The 14529-nt window shown below is 41.3% G+C and overlaps 1 protein-coding gene and 1 long non-coding RNA gene across 2 annotated transcripts in view; both read right to left on the bottom strand.

Moving 5' to 3' along the window:
* The window catches only part of LOC137536870 (zinc finger protein 850-like), a 56440-nt gene extending 50330 nt beyond the window's left edge, over positions 1-6110 (bottom strand). The window contains exons 1-3 of the mRNA XM_068259054.1: positions 6105-6110; positions 5194-5728; positions 4794-5083 (exon numbers count right to left, since the gene is read on the bottom strand). Of these exons, the coding sequence (XP_068115155.1) occupies positions 4794-5083; positions 5194-5728; positions 6105-6110 (831 nt within the window). The remainder of the gene's footprint in view (positions 1-4793; positions 5084-5193; positions 5729-6104) is intronic.
* Positions 6111-7986: 1876 nt separating this feature from the next.
* Positions 7987-8804, bottom strand: LOC137534712 (uncharacterized). Its single transcript, XR_011024379.1, has 3 exons — positions 8723-8804; positions 8504-8600; positions 7987-8257 (listed from the first exon to the last, which is right to left on the bottom strand). It is a non-coding gene; the product is annotated as an uncharacterized lncRNA (long non-coding RNA).
* Between the last annotated feature and the right edge of the window lie 5725 nt (positions 8805-14529).

The following is a 14529-nucleotide window of genomic DNA, read 5'->3' as shown; positions in this document are numbered from 1 at the left end:
CCGCCTCCACACAACTTGTACATGCCCATAATTGTCGTGACTAATGGCTAAGCAAAACGGTGCCTGATCAGTCTAACTAACCAGTTGGTAAGGACAGATACTCACAGTGCTTCCTGTGTAGGATGTCACCACCGGGGGAGTAATAATAGCACCTGCACCCACCAGCATTGTTGAGGGGGGGAAGGGGAGGTGGGCTGGCCTGGGCCTGGGAGCAGAGTAGTGGCAGGAACTTCATAGTATTTTGAGGTACAGTGTGCACAACGAGCCCTTTTTATTTTTTACTTAGCCCACACGGGCTTGGTGAACCCTGCTGTGGGGTCCTATTTAATATAATAAATATATATAATATAATGAATATAATTCCTTATTTTTTTTTACAACATTCATTTATAGTTTATTTAGGCAGTGTTTGCCAATTGCTTAAGCTTTCCTCTTCCCAATTTATATTCTGAAATGTATCACTGTCGGTGACATCTTTAGTTGGGCCAGGTGATCTGTGCGGAATGTTCATTACTGAGAGTTCTATGTACAGAGGGAGATGTTGCTTGCTTCTCAGTTAGAAACAGCCATATTTCCCACACAATACAATAAGTTTCACAGACAGCAAACTGTCAGGACCATGAGACTTCCTGGAAGGATCGGCACCACACAGAAAGTTGTATTTATAAGCTCTTCAAATCTTTATTCCATTAAAAGTCGACAAGGCAGCAACAACTGTCAGGACCATGGTCATGAATCACATTGTGGGAGGGGTTTAATGCCAATATTAACCCTCCTGGCGGTATGCAACATTCCGCCAGGAGGCAGCACAGCAGTTTTTTTTTTTTTTTTTTTTTTAAATCATGTAGCGAGCCGATCTCCGCTAAGAACGGGATTTCCTGGAGGGCTTCCCCCGTCACCATGGCGACGGGGCGGGATGACGCCACCGACGTCAGCGACGTCGTGACATCATTGGGAGTCCCGATCCACCCCTCGGCGCTGCCTGGCACTGATTGGCCAGGCAGCGCACGGGGTCTGGGAGGGGGGGGGCGCGCCGCAACGGATAGCGGCGATCGGGCGCGGGGCGGCGGCGATCAGTGTGCTGGCGCAGCTAGCAAAGTGCTAGCTGCGTCCAGCAAAAAAAAATTATGTAAATCGGCCCAGCAGGGCCTGAGCAGCACCCTCCGGTGGCTTACCCCGTGTCACACACGGTGTTACCGCTAAGGAGGTTAAGGGAGAGGGGGGAGCTGATATTTCCCCCCGATGATCTGTTTGAGAAAAGGTAAAGATTTATTGAGGGACAGTGGGTATCAGCTACTGATTGGGATGAAGTTCAAACCTTGGTTAAAGGTCCTCTTTAACGGACAACTTACTTAATAGAGAAATATGAAGGCTGCAATATTTATTACCTTTTAAACAATATCAGTTGCCTGGCAGCCCTGCTGATCTATTTGGCTGTAGAAGTGTCTGAATGACATCAGAAACAAGCATACAGCTAATCTTGTCATTAACAATAATGTCAGAAACACCAAGGGCTTGATTCATTAAGCTGCGCTACTAAAGCAACACAGCTTAATGTGAAGGAGCAGCTGCAATGCAAGGCTTACACAGCAGCGCACGTTGCTATGTAAGGAGCAAGCGTGCCTTCCTTAGTTACGCACATTGCTTACATAGCAATGCACGTCATTTTAAATGCGGGCGGTCCTTTAAAGTATCTTCACTTACTGACTAGCGGCCACTACTATGTGTTAAATTGACATAGTAATGGCCACTAGTGAGTACCGTGGTTGCGATACTTCAAAGAACTGTCTGCATTTAAAGTTATGCGCATTGCTATGTAAGCAACGCGCGTAACTAAGGAAGGCACGCTACTTACATAGCTACGAGCGCTGCTTTTGAAGCCGCTCCTTCACATTAAGCTGTGCTGCTTTAATGAATCATGCTCCTGATCTGCTGCATGCTTGTTCAGGGTCTATGGCTAAAAGTATTACAGTCAAAGAATCAGCAGGATAGCCAGACAACTGGTATTGCTTAAAAGGAAATAAATATGGCAGCCTCAATTTACCTTGTGCTACAGTTGTCCTTTAAGTTACACCCCTGGGCCCTGTTGCATGCCTCCACCACTTCTCCATATATTTGAATCCAGATGAAATGGAAGGTGTAAATCATTTGTTACAGTTTATTGTGGTATGAGATAGTTTAAATGGCTGTTGCTGTTCTTGCCGATGTCACCACTACACTAATAATTACGTCTGGCATGCACATTGTATGAGCGACTCAAGTGACAGTTTTCTCCTCTTCTATACTTCCATCATGTAGCATATGGGCACATTTTAATATACAGTATAATATACTCTCCCCACGTCACAGCTCATTCTAGCCCACACTGACCATAAAGTGTTTATAACATCAGCGGATGGAGGACAGCCATAATGGTTTCCATGCAGTATGTACTGTGTTATTGGGGGCAGAGCATGCGATTCATCCAGCAGAAAAGGAAAACACAGATCAGGTTTTTCATTTTTATGTAAGAACAACAAACTAAAATAATGCAGGAAAAAGCAGCTTACAGTAAAAAAAGAGGCGCCAACAAATGAAAAAAGAAACAACCTTCACATCCAGCAATAAGATGTTCTTTTATACTAAAAGCCTATATAGTTACATGGCTTGGAGCTCTATTGACAAAACTTCTGAAAAATGACTTCTTTGATAAAAATAACCTTTCAGCACATTTACAAGCAAAATAATCACTCAAAGTTGTTCCTGATTAACATAATTAAAATATTACTTTTTATACCTTAAATATATTTTTGCTCTTTGGGGGAAACAGAGGAAAACAGGTGAAAAAGCTTTGTGAATCATGACCATTGTCTTTATCTTCATACAGGAAAAGGAAAAACTACAAGAGTAGAATTCCCTCCCTAACCTGGTCAAATGATCACCAACCCATAACTAGCAATAGCAGCAAGTGTACACCTTATTAAATTCCCCTTTCCTCCATACACAGTACATGTCCTCTGCATGGACCTAAGCATAAAAAAACTGATTCACTGAGCTTTTTTCTGACCTATTTCGACATTTTAAGTAGGTCACCTCTTTTTCAAGGTAAATAAGCCCAGTCTGGATAACATTTCTTGTTTAGTGAGATCTTCAGACCCTTTAATGAACGTAATGCTCCGTTTTAACGCATACTATAAATTTAAATGTGTTCCTTTTAATATTGCGCCCATACATTATATTATATGTGTGGGCATACAAGACGTATACTGGGGTTGGGAGTATAATAGCATCCTGTGTTTTGATCTCCCTTTATGTGCAAAACATACCAACATTTTAGTGGCTTTAGCAGATGCTGCTTGGCATTAAGTAGAGCTGCTTACCTTGCTATCAATCAGAAGAGGTGGCCAGTGAGATGCAAATCATTCCAAGTGGATACAAATGTTATGTTTAAATTATGGAAACATATCCCGTTTGTAAATGGACCAATCCAATGCAGATGTTGCCTATAATTGGCCCAATTTCAACACAATAAGCATAACATTTGCTTCCAATCAGAATAAATACCACCTTGCTGACCATCACTAGCAACCAGTCTACCTTTACCTACTATCCACTGAGACATCCCATTGAGTTTACATGATGCTCCGCCATTGACACCACAAACATGCATGACCTTACATTATTCAGTGATACATTTAATCTACCATTTAGCTGCCCATACAGCCATTCTGATCAGATTCCTCTGCAGTGTGTCACCTTCTGCTCAACACTGACATCTACTGTGTAAAATGCCACTGCTTATTAAAGTGGTCTGAAACTCAGCATTTCTTCTTTGCTCTAAAAGATTCCTTACAGCTTTAAACCTACTACAACAAACAAAAATTATAGCAGAACTGCATCCAAACAGTTAAACACAGCATTTTGCTCTGCAGTGAAAAGCCCCTTCTGCTTATGATCCACATCCAGAGAGGAGATAACATTATCTTTTGTTTACATTGCACAGTTGTTACATTTTTTGCTGAGCTGAAAAATGAGTTCTGTTTCTAGCATGCACACAGTTCAGAAGAGCTCACTAGAAGATTTTAATATATAATAAAAAGCAGCTTGAATAAAATGCAATGGCTGCTTTCAGAGCAGATAAACTGTACTTTGAGAACTTGTGAACAGATGATATTACTTGTGCACAAAAGCAAATATGGTAACGGTATGGGAAATAAAAAGTAGGAAAACATATTTTTATTGAATGTTAGAGTTTAAGAACACTTTAAAGAGAGTCTGAAGCCATAATTAAAATGGCTTTTTTGCTTATATATAGCAGGGGCATGTGTGCCTCTGCTAAAACGCCGCTATCCCGCGGCTGAACGAGGGTCCTTTCCCCTCCAAATCCCGCCTGTGCTGCCCGGGGAGCGCTTCCGTGTGAGGCGGGGCTATGAGCTGCAGCCCTGCCTCACACGCATCTATCAGCGGCGGATCTCCGCCTCTCCCCCGCCCCTCTCAGTCTTCCTTTACTGAGAGGGGCGGGGGAGAGGCGGAGATCAGCCGCTGATAGATGTGTGTTAGGCAGGGCTGCAGCTCATAGCCCCGCCTCACACGGAAGCACACAGGGGTAGCAAAATCTACGACCAAGTTGGTCGTGATTTTGCAGGGGGGGATTTGGAGGGGAAAGGACCCTCGTTCAGCCGCGGGATAGCGGCGTTTTAGCAGGGGCACACATGCCCCTGCTATATATAAGCAAAAAAGCCATTTTTATTATGGCTTCAGACTCTCTTTAATGAGTAGTGTCATAGAATTTGCGTGTGTTTCTTCTGATGTGCTATAAGAGTTTCATTTCTTGTAAAACATTTCCCACACTCTGAACAAGAAAATAAGCGTTCACCGGTGTGAATTCTCTGGTGTGCATGAAGGGTCCCTTTCACACTGAAACACTTCCCACACTCCGAGTACACAAAATCACGCTCCACTGTGTGAATCCTCTGATGTATGACAAGGGCTGATTTGTCACTGAAACTTTTTCCACAGTCTGAACATGGAAAAGGACGTTCACCTGTGTGAGTTCTGAGGTGTAAAAGAAGATTATGTTTCCCAGTGAAACACTTCCCACACTCTGAACAAAAAAAAATGGGCTCACCCCAATGTGAGTTCTCTGGTGCTTACAGAGTAGCTATTTATTAGTAAAACATTTTCCACACTCTGAACATGAAAAAGGCTGCTCGCCAGTGTGAATTCTGAAGTGTCTATGTAGGAATCTTTTCTCAGAAAAAGACTTCCCACACTCTGAACATGAAAAAGGCAACTCGCCTATGTGATTTTTCTGAAGAGAAAGAAGTTCTTTTTGCTTTCTAAAACATTTCCTACACTCTGAACATGAAAAAGGCTTCTCTCCTGTGTGAATTCTCTGATGTACATGGAGGGCTCCACTTGTAACAAAACATTTCCCACACTCTGAACAAGAAAAGAATTTCTCTCTAGTATGAGTTGTCTCATGTGCTTGAAGGATTCCTCTTGTTGTAAAACATTTCCCACAGTCTGAACATGAAAAAGGTCGTTCACCTGTGTGGGTTCTTTGATGTGTATTTAGGCCTCCTTTATGAGTGAAACCTTTCCCACACTCTGGACAAACAAAAGGACGCTCGCCTGTGTGTTTCCTCTGATGCACAAGAAGCTCTGCTTTGGAGCTGGAACATTTCCCACACACAGAACAAATATAAGGACTCTGACCTGTGTGAACTTTGTTAAGCGATTTTTTTCCCTGAAACGTTTGTTATTTTCAGAACACGAAATTACATCAACCCCAGGACAAGTTTTACTAGAGGACCTCTCAGATGTAATTGGGTCAATTGAACTATCCTGACTGTAAATTAGGGAATCAACATGTAGGAAAGTAATAAGGGATTTGTCAAAATATTTGTGCCACCAGAGGGATCCACTGATCCATTCACACAGTTAGCACTGTGGATTTTATGTTGAGTTACAGTATTTTCACCTGTGGAATATTGTACAATGCTATTATTTTCTGGATTATCTCCTGGAGGTATAAATAGATCAGCAAACAGGGAACAGAGGCGCCAGCAGGGTAAAAGTGGATAAAACCTTTAAAATTTGCTTGGAGGAAGCGGTGGACTTACCTCCATAAAGCAGACATGAAAGACTGTCTGTATTATAGTAATCACATTTATTATATAGAACCCCAATAGTGCCCGCCCACCGACGCATTGTGCCCGCCCTCCGCGAGCTTCAACTGGGTGTACGTCTTGAGCGGTAGATGTGCCTGTCTCATAAAGGCAAAGATTTCAGCTGCAGCAAGCTACTTACTAACACCCGGAGGTCTTGTGAGAATTGCCACTGTTGTGCTGTTGGTCAGAAAATGTTTTGTACTGCAGCCATCCCATAGCCTATGCGCCTCTTTCCCCCTGCCGCCACGAAGACAACAGAGTTTGTGTGTTTGCCGGTACTGGCGTAGGGTGATTGTGTGAGGAATAGCTGTGTTAGGTATGGAGTGGAGCGCTGGAGTGATGACAGTTTTTTGCCCCATTGTACAGTATCCCCTCCTCATTTGTTGGTACTATGATGTTATACTGAGGAATGGAGATGGCCTTTCATATGGTGTACAGTATCTCATCCTCATTTGTTGGTACTATGATGTTATACTGAGGAATGGAGATGGACCTTTCATATGGTACAGTACAGTACAGTATCTTAGCAAAAATTAAATTAAGGATGTATATAATATATCTATTAGGTGGGTGCACATTCATGATACAAATCATCGGGTCTGATATTACCAACGGTAATATTGCCATGTGCAGGTATCGTATGGCAATATTACTGGTGCTAATGCCAGCAGAGTACCACACGTTGCCCAATTAGCATCTGTAGTACATGGGTAATGTGAGCGTTGCTATGGCCATGTGCATTACAATACTGTACTTGCTTAACGTTCCTTAACATAGTTAACTCTCACATTACCCATGTATTTCAGGTTGTGATAATTGTGCAATGCGCAGTGTTTGTACCAGTAATATTTTTGCAAATACTTTATTTAAGCGGATAGTAGCAAAAAAATTGGTACATGGTACATTTTTACCATACAAGGATTTAAGAGCTTGAAATATCTGGTTACAAACAATATACCAGGTGTTATAACAGTTTGGCATAGCAGTTATAATAGCGTAAAGGAACAAACACAAAATCACTTGAATAGAGTATATGGTAACCAATGCTGGCTTATAGGATCTTAATATAAGCTACAGTTGTTACATTCCTATGACATGTTCTCAGCAAGCTGTAGGAGGTATCCATAGTGTGGTTTATCTGTTTTTATTTGAACAGAAAGCAAGTGGTTTTACTTTGGAGGGAGCACTCAGTGTTTATTGGATTTCTTCAGCAACTAGATGTGGCATAAAGACTTTTCATTGTGTGCTGTGCAAGAGTTCAGATCCGCTTTAAGCTCCATATACATGCTAGATGGCTCTCGGTTGAGGATCTAGCATGTGTAGAGAGGCCCCCAATTTCTTAAGCCGGTCACAGATTAAGGGCATGGTTTGCCTTCTCATGCACAATGCACCATTGGCTTATCCCCTCCCCCCCCCCCCCCATAGCTACACAATGCATTGCTAGCCTGCATACTAGCAACGCGTCTGTACAAACTCAACCCATGAACTGTTGCCCATAGGATGAGGCCCCAATCTGTGCCAGGTGACAGTCCGCATACTTGTGTATGAGGCTTTAATTTCAGCTGAAACCAGTGTGGCCATTCTCCTCTGATCTCTCTCATCAAGGAGGTGTGGTTTTTTTTTGTATCCTTCACCATTCATTGTAAACTCAAAAGACTACCATGCAAAATAATACCAATGGATCGCTAGTTGCAGAAATACTCAACCCAGCCTGTCTGGCATCATCAACTATACCATGGTCAAAATCACTATGGTTACATTTTCCCCCATTCTCTTACAGAAATAAATTGTAAATATAAAAAGCTTTACCTTCAATGCTTCTTACTTGCCTGTATCTACTTTACTAGAGTCTTCCTCTTTAACTGTCCCCATCCTGTCTCTCCCCTCAATAAACTGCTGATCACCCCTCACAGAGGTCTCTTCTTCTTTTATTAGCCTCATCGATTCACCCTTCTCTGTAGACTGATCACCTCTCACAGAGGTCTCTTCTTTTTTTTTATTGGCCTCATCAAGTCACCCTTCTCTGTAGACTGGTGATCACTTCTTACATACGTCTCTTCTTCTTCATCCTTAACTTCAACCTTCATAATAATCTGTTCTTCATGCTACAACCACAAAATGATTTAAAATCATGTTTTTGATGTAATACCATTAATAACATATTACCCTGAACAAGAAAATCAAATCCAGTACAGAGTCTCTTATAAGTTATACACCAAAAGTGTATGCGGGGATAGAATATTGCTCATCCCCTTCATAACAGTTCTGTTTGGATTCACCTCCATCAGGTAGGATAATTCAAAATATTCAGTCATGACATTTCTCGATTCTAGACCCTCAGTTCCACCTACCTGATAATGGTGGGGGTGGTGCAATCTTTCCGTGTATCATCCTGGGAATAAAGAGGACCTGTACATCTCTATGGCGGGTTTCTGTTAGTGGATCCATCTGTAGGAAACACACACACACTGACTAAATACATTGTCTCTATGTGTTTATCAGATGAAGTGGGGACACATGACCCCTCAGTACTGCTTTCTCTTTTACAAGAAATTAAAGTCTCCTCCTACCCAGTGACGTGAGGGGTGGCTGATTCTCCATCCTAATGTCCTTGTAGAGATCCTTGTGTTCTTCTAAATACTGTCACTCCTGTATGGAGAAACAGAGAGTGAAATCCTAAAACATTATAGGAACCTTAAGCCAATTCAAGAAGATCTGGGACTCCACCTGGGTTTATCCACAAAGGTTTTTATTCACACACCACAAGAAACAAACAATCAAGCCATTTCAGTCAGTGTGACTTTCATCACCTTATAGGAACCTGACACAAAGTGATACAGTCACCATTCACACATCCCTTGTTGTTACTGTATGATGTCCCATAATTCTTTAGAGCTGCTTCCGTCAGCAGCTCAATTCTCTAGGCCAGTGTTCCCCAACTCTATGCTCAAGGCCCACCAACAAAGTATGTTTTGTGGTAATACACAGAAGCATTAATCAGCTCTGCTGTGACACTAATTACCTCACCTTTGAGTGTTTGTGGTTTCCTCCAACTGACAGAGAGCTGTCTACTACTATCTAACTGACATAGCTGTCTACCATCCAACTAACAGAGCGCTGTCTACTGCTATCCGACTGACAGAGCTGTCTACCATGCAACTGACAGAGAGCTGTCTACTACTATCCAACTGACAGAGAGCTGTCTACTACTATCTAACTGACATAGCTGTCTACCATCCAATTTAACAGAGAGCTGTCTACTACTATCCAACTAAAAGAGAGTTGTCAACACACACACACACACACACACACAACTGGCATGTTGGATTTTGCCCAAAGTACACCTCAAATTATGTGGCCACCAACACCTGCAATGCAATGGTAATAGGTGGCTGCCATGCTGGGGTCAGGCAGCAGCAATGTAGTTAGAGGTGGCCACAAAGCTTCGGAAACACTCTGGGTACAAACTGGTGGTTTTGCCTTAGGGCGGTTGAGTTTCAGACAAATAATGTTTTATGAGTGAGTGGGTAAGTTACTAACCATGGCAACTGCCAATTCTTGCATAACCAAAATAGAGGTTTACATTAAATAGGAGCATCGCTAAGAAGAGGAAAAGGAAAGAAGGACCTGGCAAGAAGCAGAGGGGTTCTAGTGGATCGGGGAAGAAATCAAAAGCTCCCTCTACAATGGTAACTTTTTTTCTTTTCACTACATACTTGCTTTACTACAGAAAGGATTGGCAATTATCTGATTTATGTAGGCAAGAAACAACACCACACAATGCATCACTGCTGCTCAGTGAACAGATATGCAAATCATTGCCTTATGTTCCCTGAAAGGCCAAGGACACATCCAGAGCTACTAGTGTATGCTATGCCTATTCATTTCTTGAGCCAGATGTGATCCAGCTGCTTCAGAATAGGCCTTCATCAGTGTAAGGAATGGACTGATATAGCACTAGGGCTAGGGCTAAGACATGTTACAAAATACCCAGTAAAGTCATGATGAACCAGAACTGCAAAGCGTTTTATAATGTTCTAAAAGGAACCTAAAAGCTTCCCCACTAAAAGTGTACTCTGTAAATATCTGTGGAAAAAGGCACCATAATATAAATGTATACTGTAATGCAATATAAAACATGTTAATACTTGCTGTGTTTCCAGTTTCAACAATGTCTCCTCTCTACTTCCTCTATCTATGAACTTCCTGCTTTTCACATCACTTCCTGTCAGCTTCTGCTCAGTATGGGAACTGCAACTTCCAAACTGATTTTTATTATTTCGTTATAATGTTGTATTTTGTGGTAACTAGATGTTAGGCTCAGACATTATCGATGTTCCGATACTGCTGGTGAAGCATATTCTTATTTTACTGGAGCTGCAAATGTGTAACCTATAAGGTTGAGTAGATCAGCATCTGTCTACCTGATTGTTTACCCAGTTAGCACACATGAACTCATCAGCTAAATGAAAAACATGATCATCCTGGCCCCTCAGTTTCTTAAACCCCCCTCCCCCCCCCCCCCCCCCCCATCCCCCCATCCGAGGTGCTGCTGTCGCCCGTTTTAAAAAGCCGTGACTAGACTCAGTTGCAGCTACTGTGCATGGCAGCTGTAGCAAGGACCAGTATGCGCATGTGCGGTTACAATTCTTTAAGAATCACTTATGCACAAAACGCTTCTAGCCATGGTTGCCTCTGAAAGGGAACATAAAGTGACAAGCATTTGGTAGCTGCCATATTTATTTTCTTTTAAACAATATGAGCTGCCTGGCTCTCCAGCTGATCCCTTTGGCTGTAGTAGTGTTTGAATCACACGCCTGAAACAAGTATGTGGCTAATCTAGTCAGACTTTAATCAGAGGCATCTGATCTGCATGCTTGTTCAGGATCTATGGCTAAAAGTATCAAATTATAAGATAATGCCTAGACCATCTACTAAGGATAAACCAAGTCTGCATGGAACGCATAAGATTATCCTGTAATAGAAATTAAATTAATTTATTAAATTATCCTCATTTGCAAGTCTACAGCTAATTCTGGTAAATAATGTGATCCAGAGAAGGAAGCTGTCATAGGCATATTATTGATTTGGTATTGAGTAACATTCTTTACCTCATAGGTTATTGATTAAATCCAGGATTAATGCTCACTGCTCATATCTCTCAATATATATATATATATTACTTTATACTGTTTATTTTTTGTATGATGTACTGCAATTAATTTAACTTATGTCATTGCAGATACTCTGCTCTGTTCCAACACTTGTGATGCCTAGACCTCACAGGACCACTGAGCTCATCAGATTGCACCATATTGAATTATGTACACCCCCAACACATCTCTTAATGATTATGTACACCCTCCACTAATTATAAACCGTCGCTCACATGAATAAACATTAATTGTTACTTCATGTAACCTATAAAATCAAAGACTGCGTCCTCAATAAAAGACTTGTTAATAATGAATCTATGGAATATGGTCTCTTTGTCTCTCTGATTCAAGGTTCCTAAATGCATGCATAGGAACAAATATTAACATTGATTTGAAGCCTTGGGTAAATCCATTAAAGCGGTGTTCCCCGCTATATCATCAGTAAGGAGTCCTTGGGCAAGATTCTCTAACACTGCTACCACTGAGCTCTTGTGGCTGCAGCTCAAGTGCTTGGCGTCCGTCAGGAGAGAAATGCAATATAAATGTTTTATCTTATTCAGGATAGTGGTATGCGCGTTTTGTGGTAATTATTGCCAACTATTCTAGGAGGTAAACAGCTGCCTGCAATGAATGAAACTCAAAAATAGCGTAGTATGTCTGTGTTTTAGGATTTAACACATATGACTGTAGCCCTGCAGTTCAGTCTCACCTTATAAGACTTCCTAGGCCATATGCAATTCCTTTCCTCTTCTAAGTTTTCTCCTAGGTGATATTTTCTCTTGTTAAAGAACAAGCGACACCCATGCTAACCTAGAAATAAAAAACACATATGTAAGTAGATAAATACTAGTTCTACTTACATAACAGATGTATTGTGCTATCCACGTAATGATTCCTGTGAATTATATATAAAGGAAAAGCAGACAATCCTATTCTAGGCAGTGGCCATCTTGCTAAGCTAACACTGACATCATATCCTCCCTGACTCTTGTTCCCCCCCCCTCCTCCTCTTGCTCATTGTGTATTCATTAGCTGCCCTCCTCCCACAGTCTTCAGACACTCCCACTGAGGTGAATACTAAGAACTGCAATGTCTTTTTTTTTTTTTTTCTCCTCCAATCGCTGAGTCACCTCAGCTTTGCTTGTAAACAAAAATGAGCAGAGGATCATGTTTCAGATAGGCTAGGCAGGGAAATAAATGGAAGAGGAGGAATATATTATAGATAAGAAAGAACCCCCAACATTCAACTGTTTGGCACTGACTTCTAAAGGGCCAGTGCTCCTAAAGTATGTGATAACTCCAAACCATAACAGCAGAAAATATTTTGCAAGTTTTGAATGCAGGATTAGCATATCACTTAATACACTCAGACCAGTTGCTGTTGAAATTTGATTTTTATGGTGACAATACCGCTTTAAGCCACCAGCAAGCAAGAACAATTGTGACAGTACTTTTCATCTACTGTTTAGTAGTCTTTAAATTGCATAGTTCTAAAAAGTTATTTTAAACAGGAGATGAAAAATGATCTCCTAGGAGAAAACTTAAGAGAAAAAGGAATAGCATATGGGCCTCTGTGTGGTCTGGCTGCACAACAATATCCCCACTGTTTACCAATTCAATGCTTGTACTGATCCAATAAGACATTCCTTTTATTCTTGCTGTAAAAACCATTAAAACTTTGTTTAAAATGTAAAGCCAAAAAAGTTAAATCCAGGTAGCAAATTGCAATCTGCATCAACATTTCTCCGCACACCATCAACAGCTTATATATCGTGAAAGTGCAGAAAAGCTTCAGGACAGTCGTCAGGGGCACCTTCAAGCTCAATAATCAGCAATATCACCACCCGCGGTGTCCCACTTAGCCAGTAAAACCCAGGCTCTCCCGCAGTCCCTCACCACCACACCGCCACGGCCTTGTCAATTCCGGGTACAGGGCGTAATGTGGTCCGCCATTATTTCTTAGGAGGACTAGAGATAGTCAACGAGATACAAATAATTCAGGCATGTAAATTTCCTGCAAATTTTACATGGAATTATTTGCATTTTATTGATCATGCCCTAACAAAAAGGACAACTATCAAAGTTAACTAAAATTCTAAATGCCACGTTATATTTCCAGTGATTACTAGCAAATAGCAATACAAAGGCTTTTTTTCATCTTTTCATTTTTTTATGTGAATAAAATATGCCATTTACAGAGAACAGTTTTCACTGTGGGCATTACCATGGAGGACTGTATCCAGCACATCCAACATACAGAAACAGTCCTGGCTGTGATCCTGTGACTGAAATGTCTTCAGAATGACAAAATTCAGAGATACACCATCAAGATAGTGTGTAAATAGCTCATCAGCTGTTCCTGTGACTCTCTGCCTCATGCAGTCGAAAGTAAACAGAGTTTACAGCCATGAAGAGCTCATTCTGAATGGGGGGTGTAAGCATGCAAGTACAGGAATAAAATAAGACTCCTTCCCAGTGAAATCCTTTCACTGTAGCTGAAAAATCTTTCAGCTGTTCTCATATGATGTGTGAGAAAGAAGTGTGTGTGTAGGCAGCGCAGAAACAAACAGTAAACAATTCCTCTGTGAATAGTGACAGAGAAGCGGCACCTATCTACATGGTACAGCTCTGGCCCCGACACCAACTTTGTTACAAAAAGCTGATACACAAGGGTTTTTTTCCATTAAGGCTGTGATGAGAGACTTCTGAAAAGCTTTCTATTGCTAATGGCTAAAAGCTCTATAGGTATGTGGGGTTTACAGAATTACAGTTTCTGATAGTTCCTCTTACGTAGTGTAGTATTATCAGTTAAATAACCTCCTTGTTAAGAGAATCTTCTGCCTGTACAATGAGGCGTGCTTAATTAGCATCCTGCCTCTACACAAGGGATTGTCAATGAGAAGCAAATAATTTTGAGTTGATGCAGAATTAGACAATTTTTTATGCAGATGTATACAGCTTGAAATGGACCAATCAAGGGAAGAGACGGTACAAATAATCTCTAATTGATAAAGGAAGAACACAGCCCAGTCAGACGAAGGCTGGATCATATAACAGTATATAATATAAGGGGAGGCATGGCTGGGCAGCTGCTGTGTATTGTATACCATGCTGTGTGTCTCCTGTGTTTTTGTCCACCAGTTCTTAATACAAGATGGTGTAAAATGACACATTGAGAAAGGAGTGGAGCTTGCTATAAGGGGTGGAGCATGTGATTTTTC

Source organism: Hyperolius riggenbachi, chromosome 10 (assembly GCF_040937935.1).
Source record: "Hyperolius riggenbachi isolate aHypRig1 chromosome 10, aHypRig1.pri, whole genome shotgun sequence".
NCBI classification, from domain to species: Eukaryota; Metazoa; Chordata; class Amphibia; order Anura; family Hyperoliidae; genus Hyperolius; species Hyperolius riggenbachi.
The sequence above is the reverse complement of the archived record's forward strand: the minus strand, read 5'-3'. Positions and strand labels throughout refer to the sequence as shown.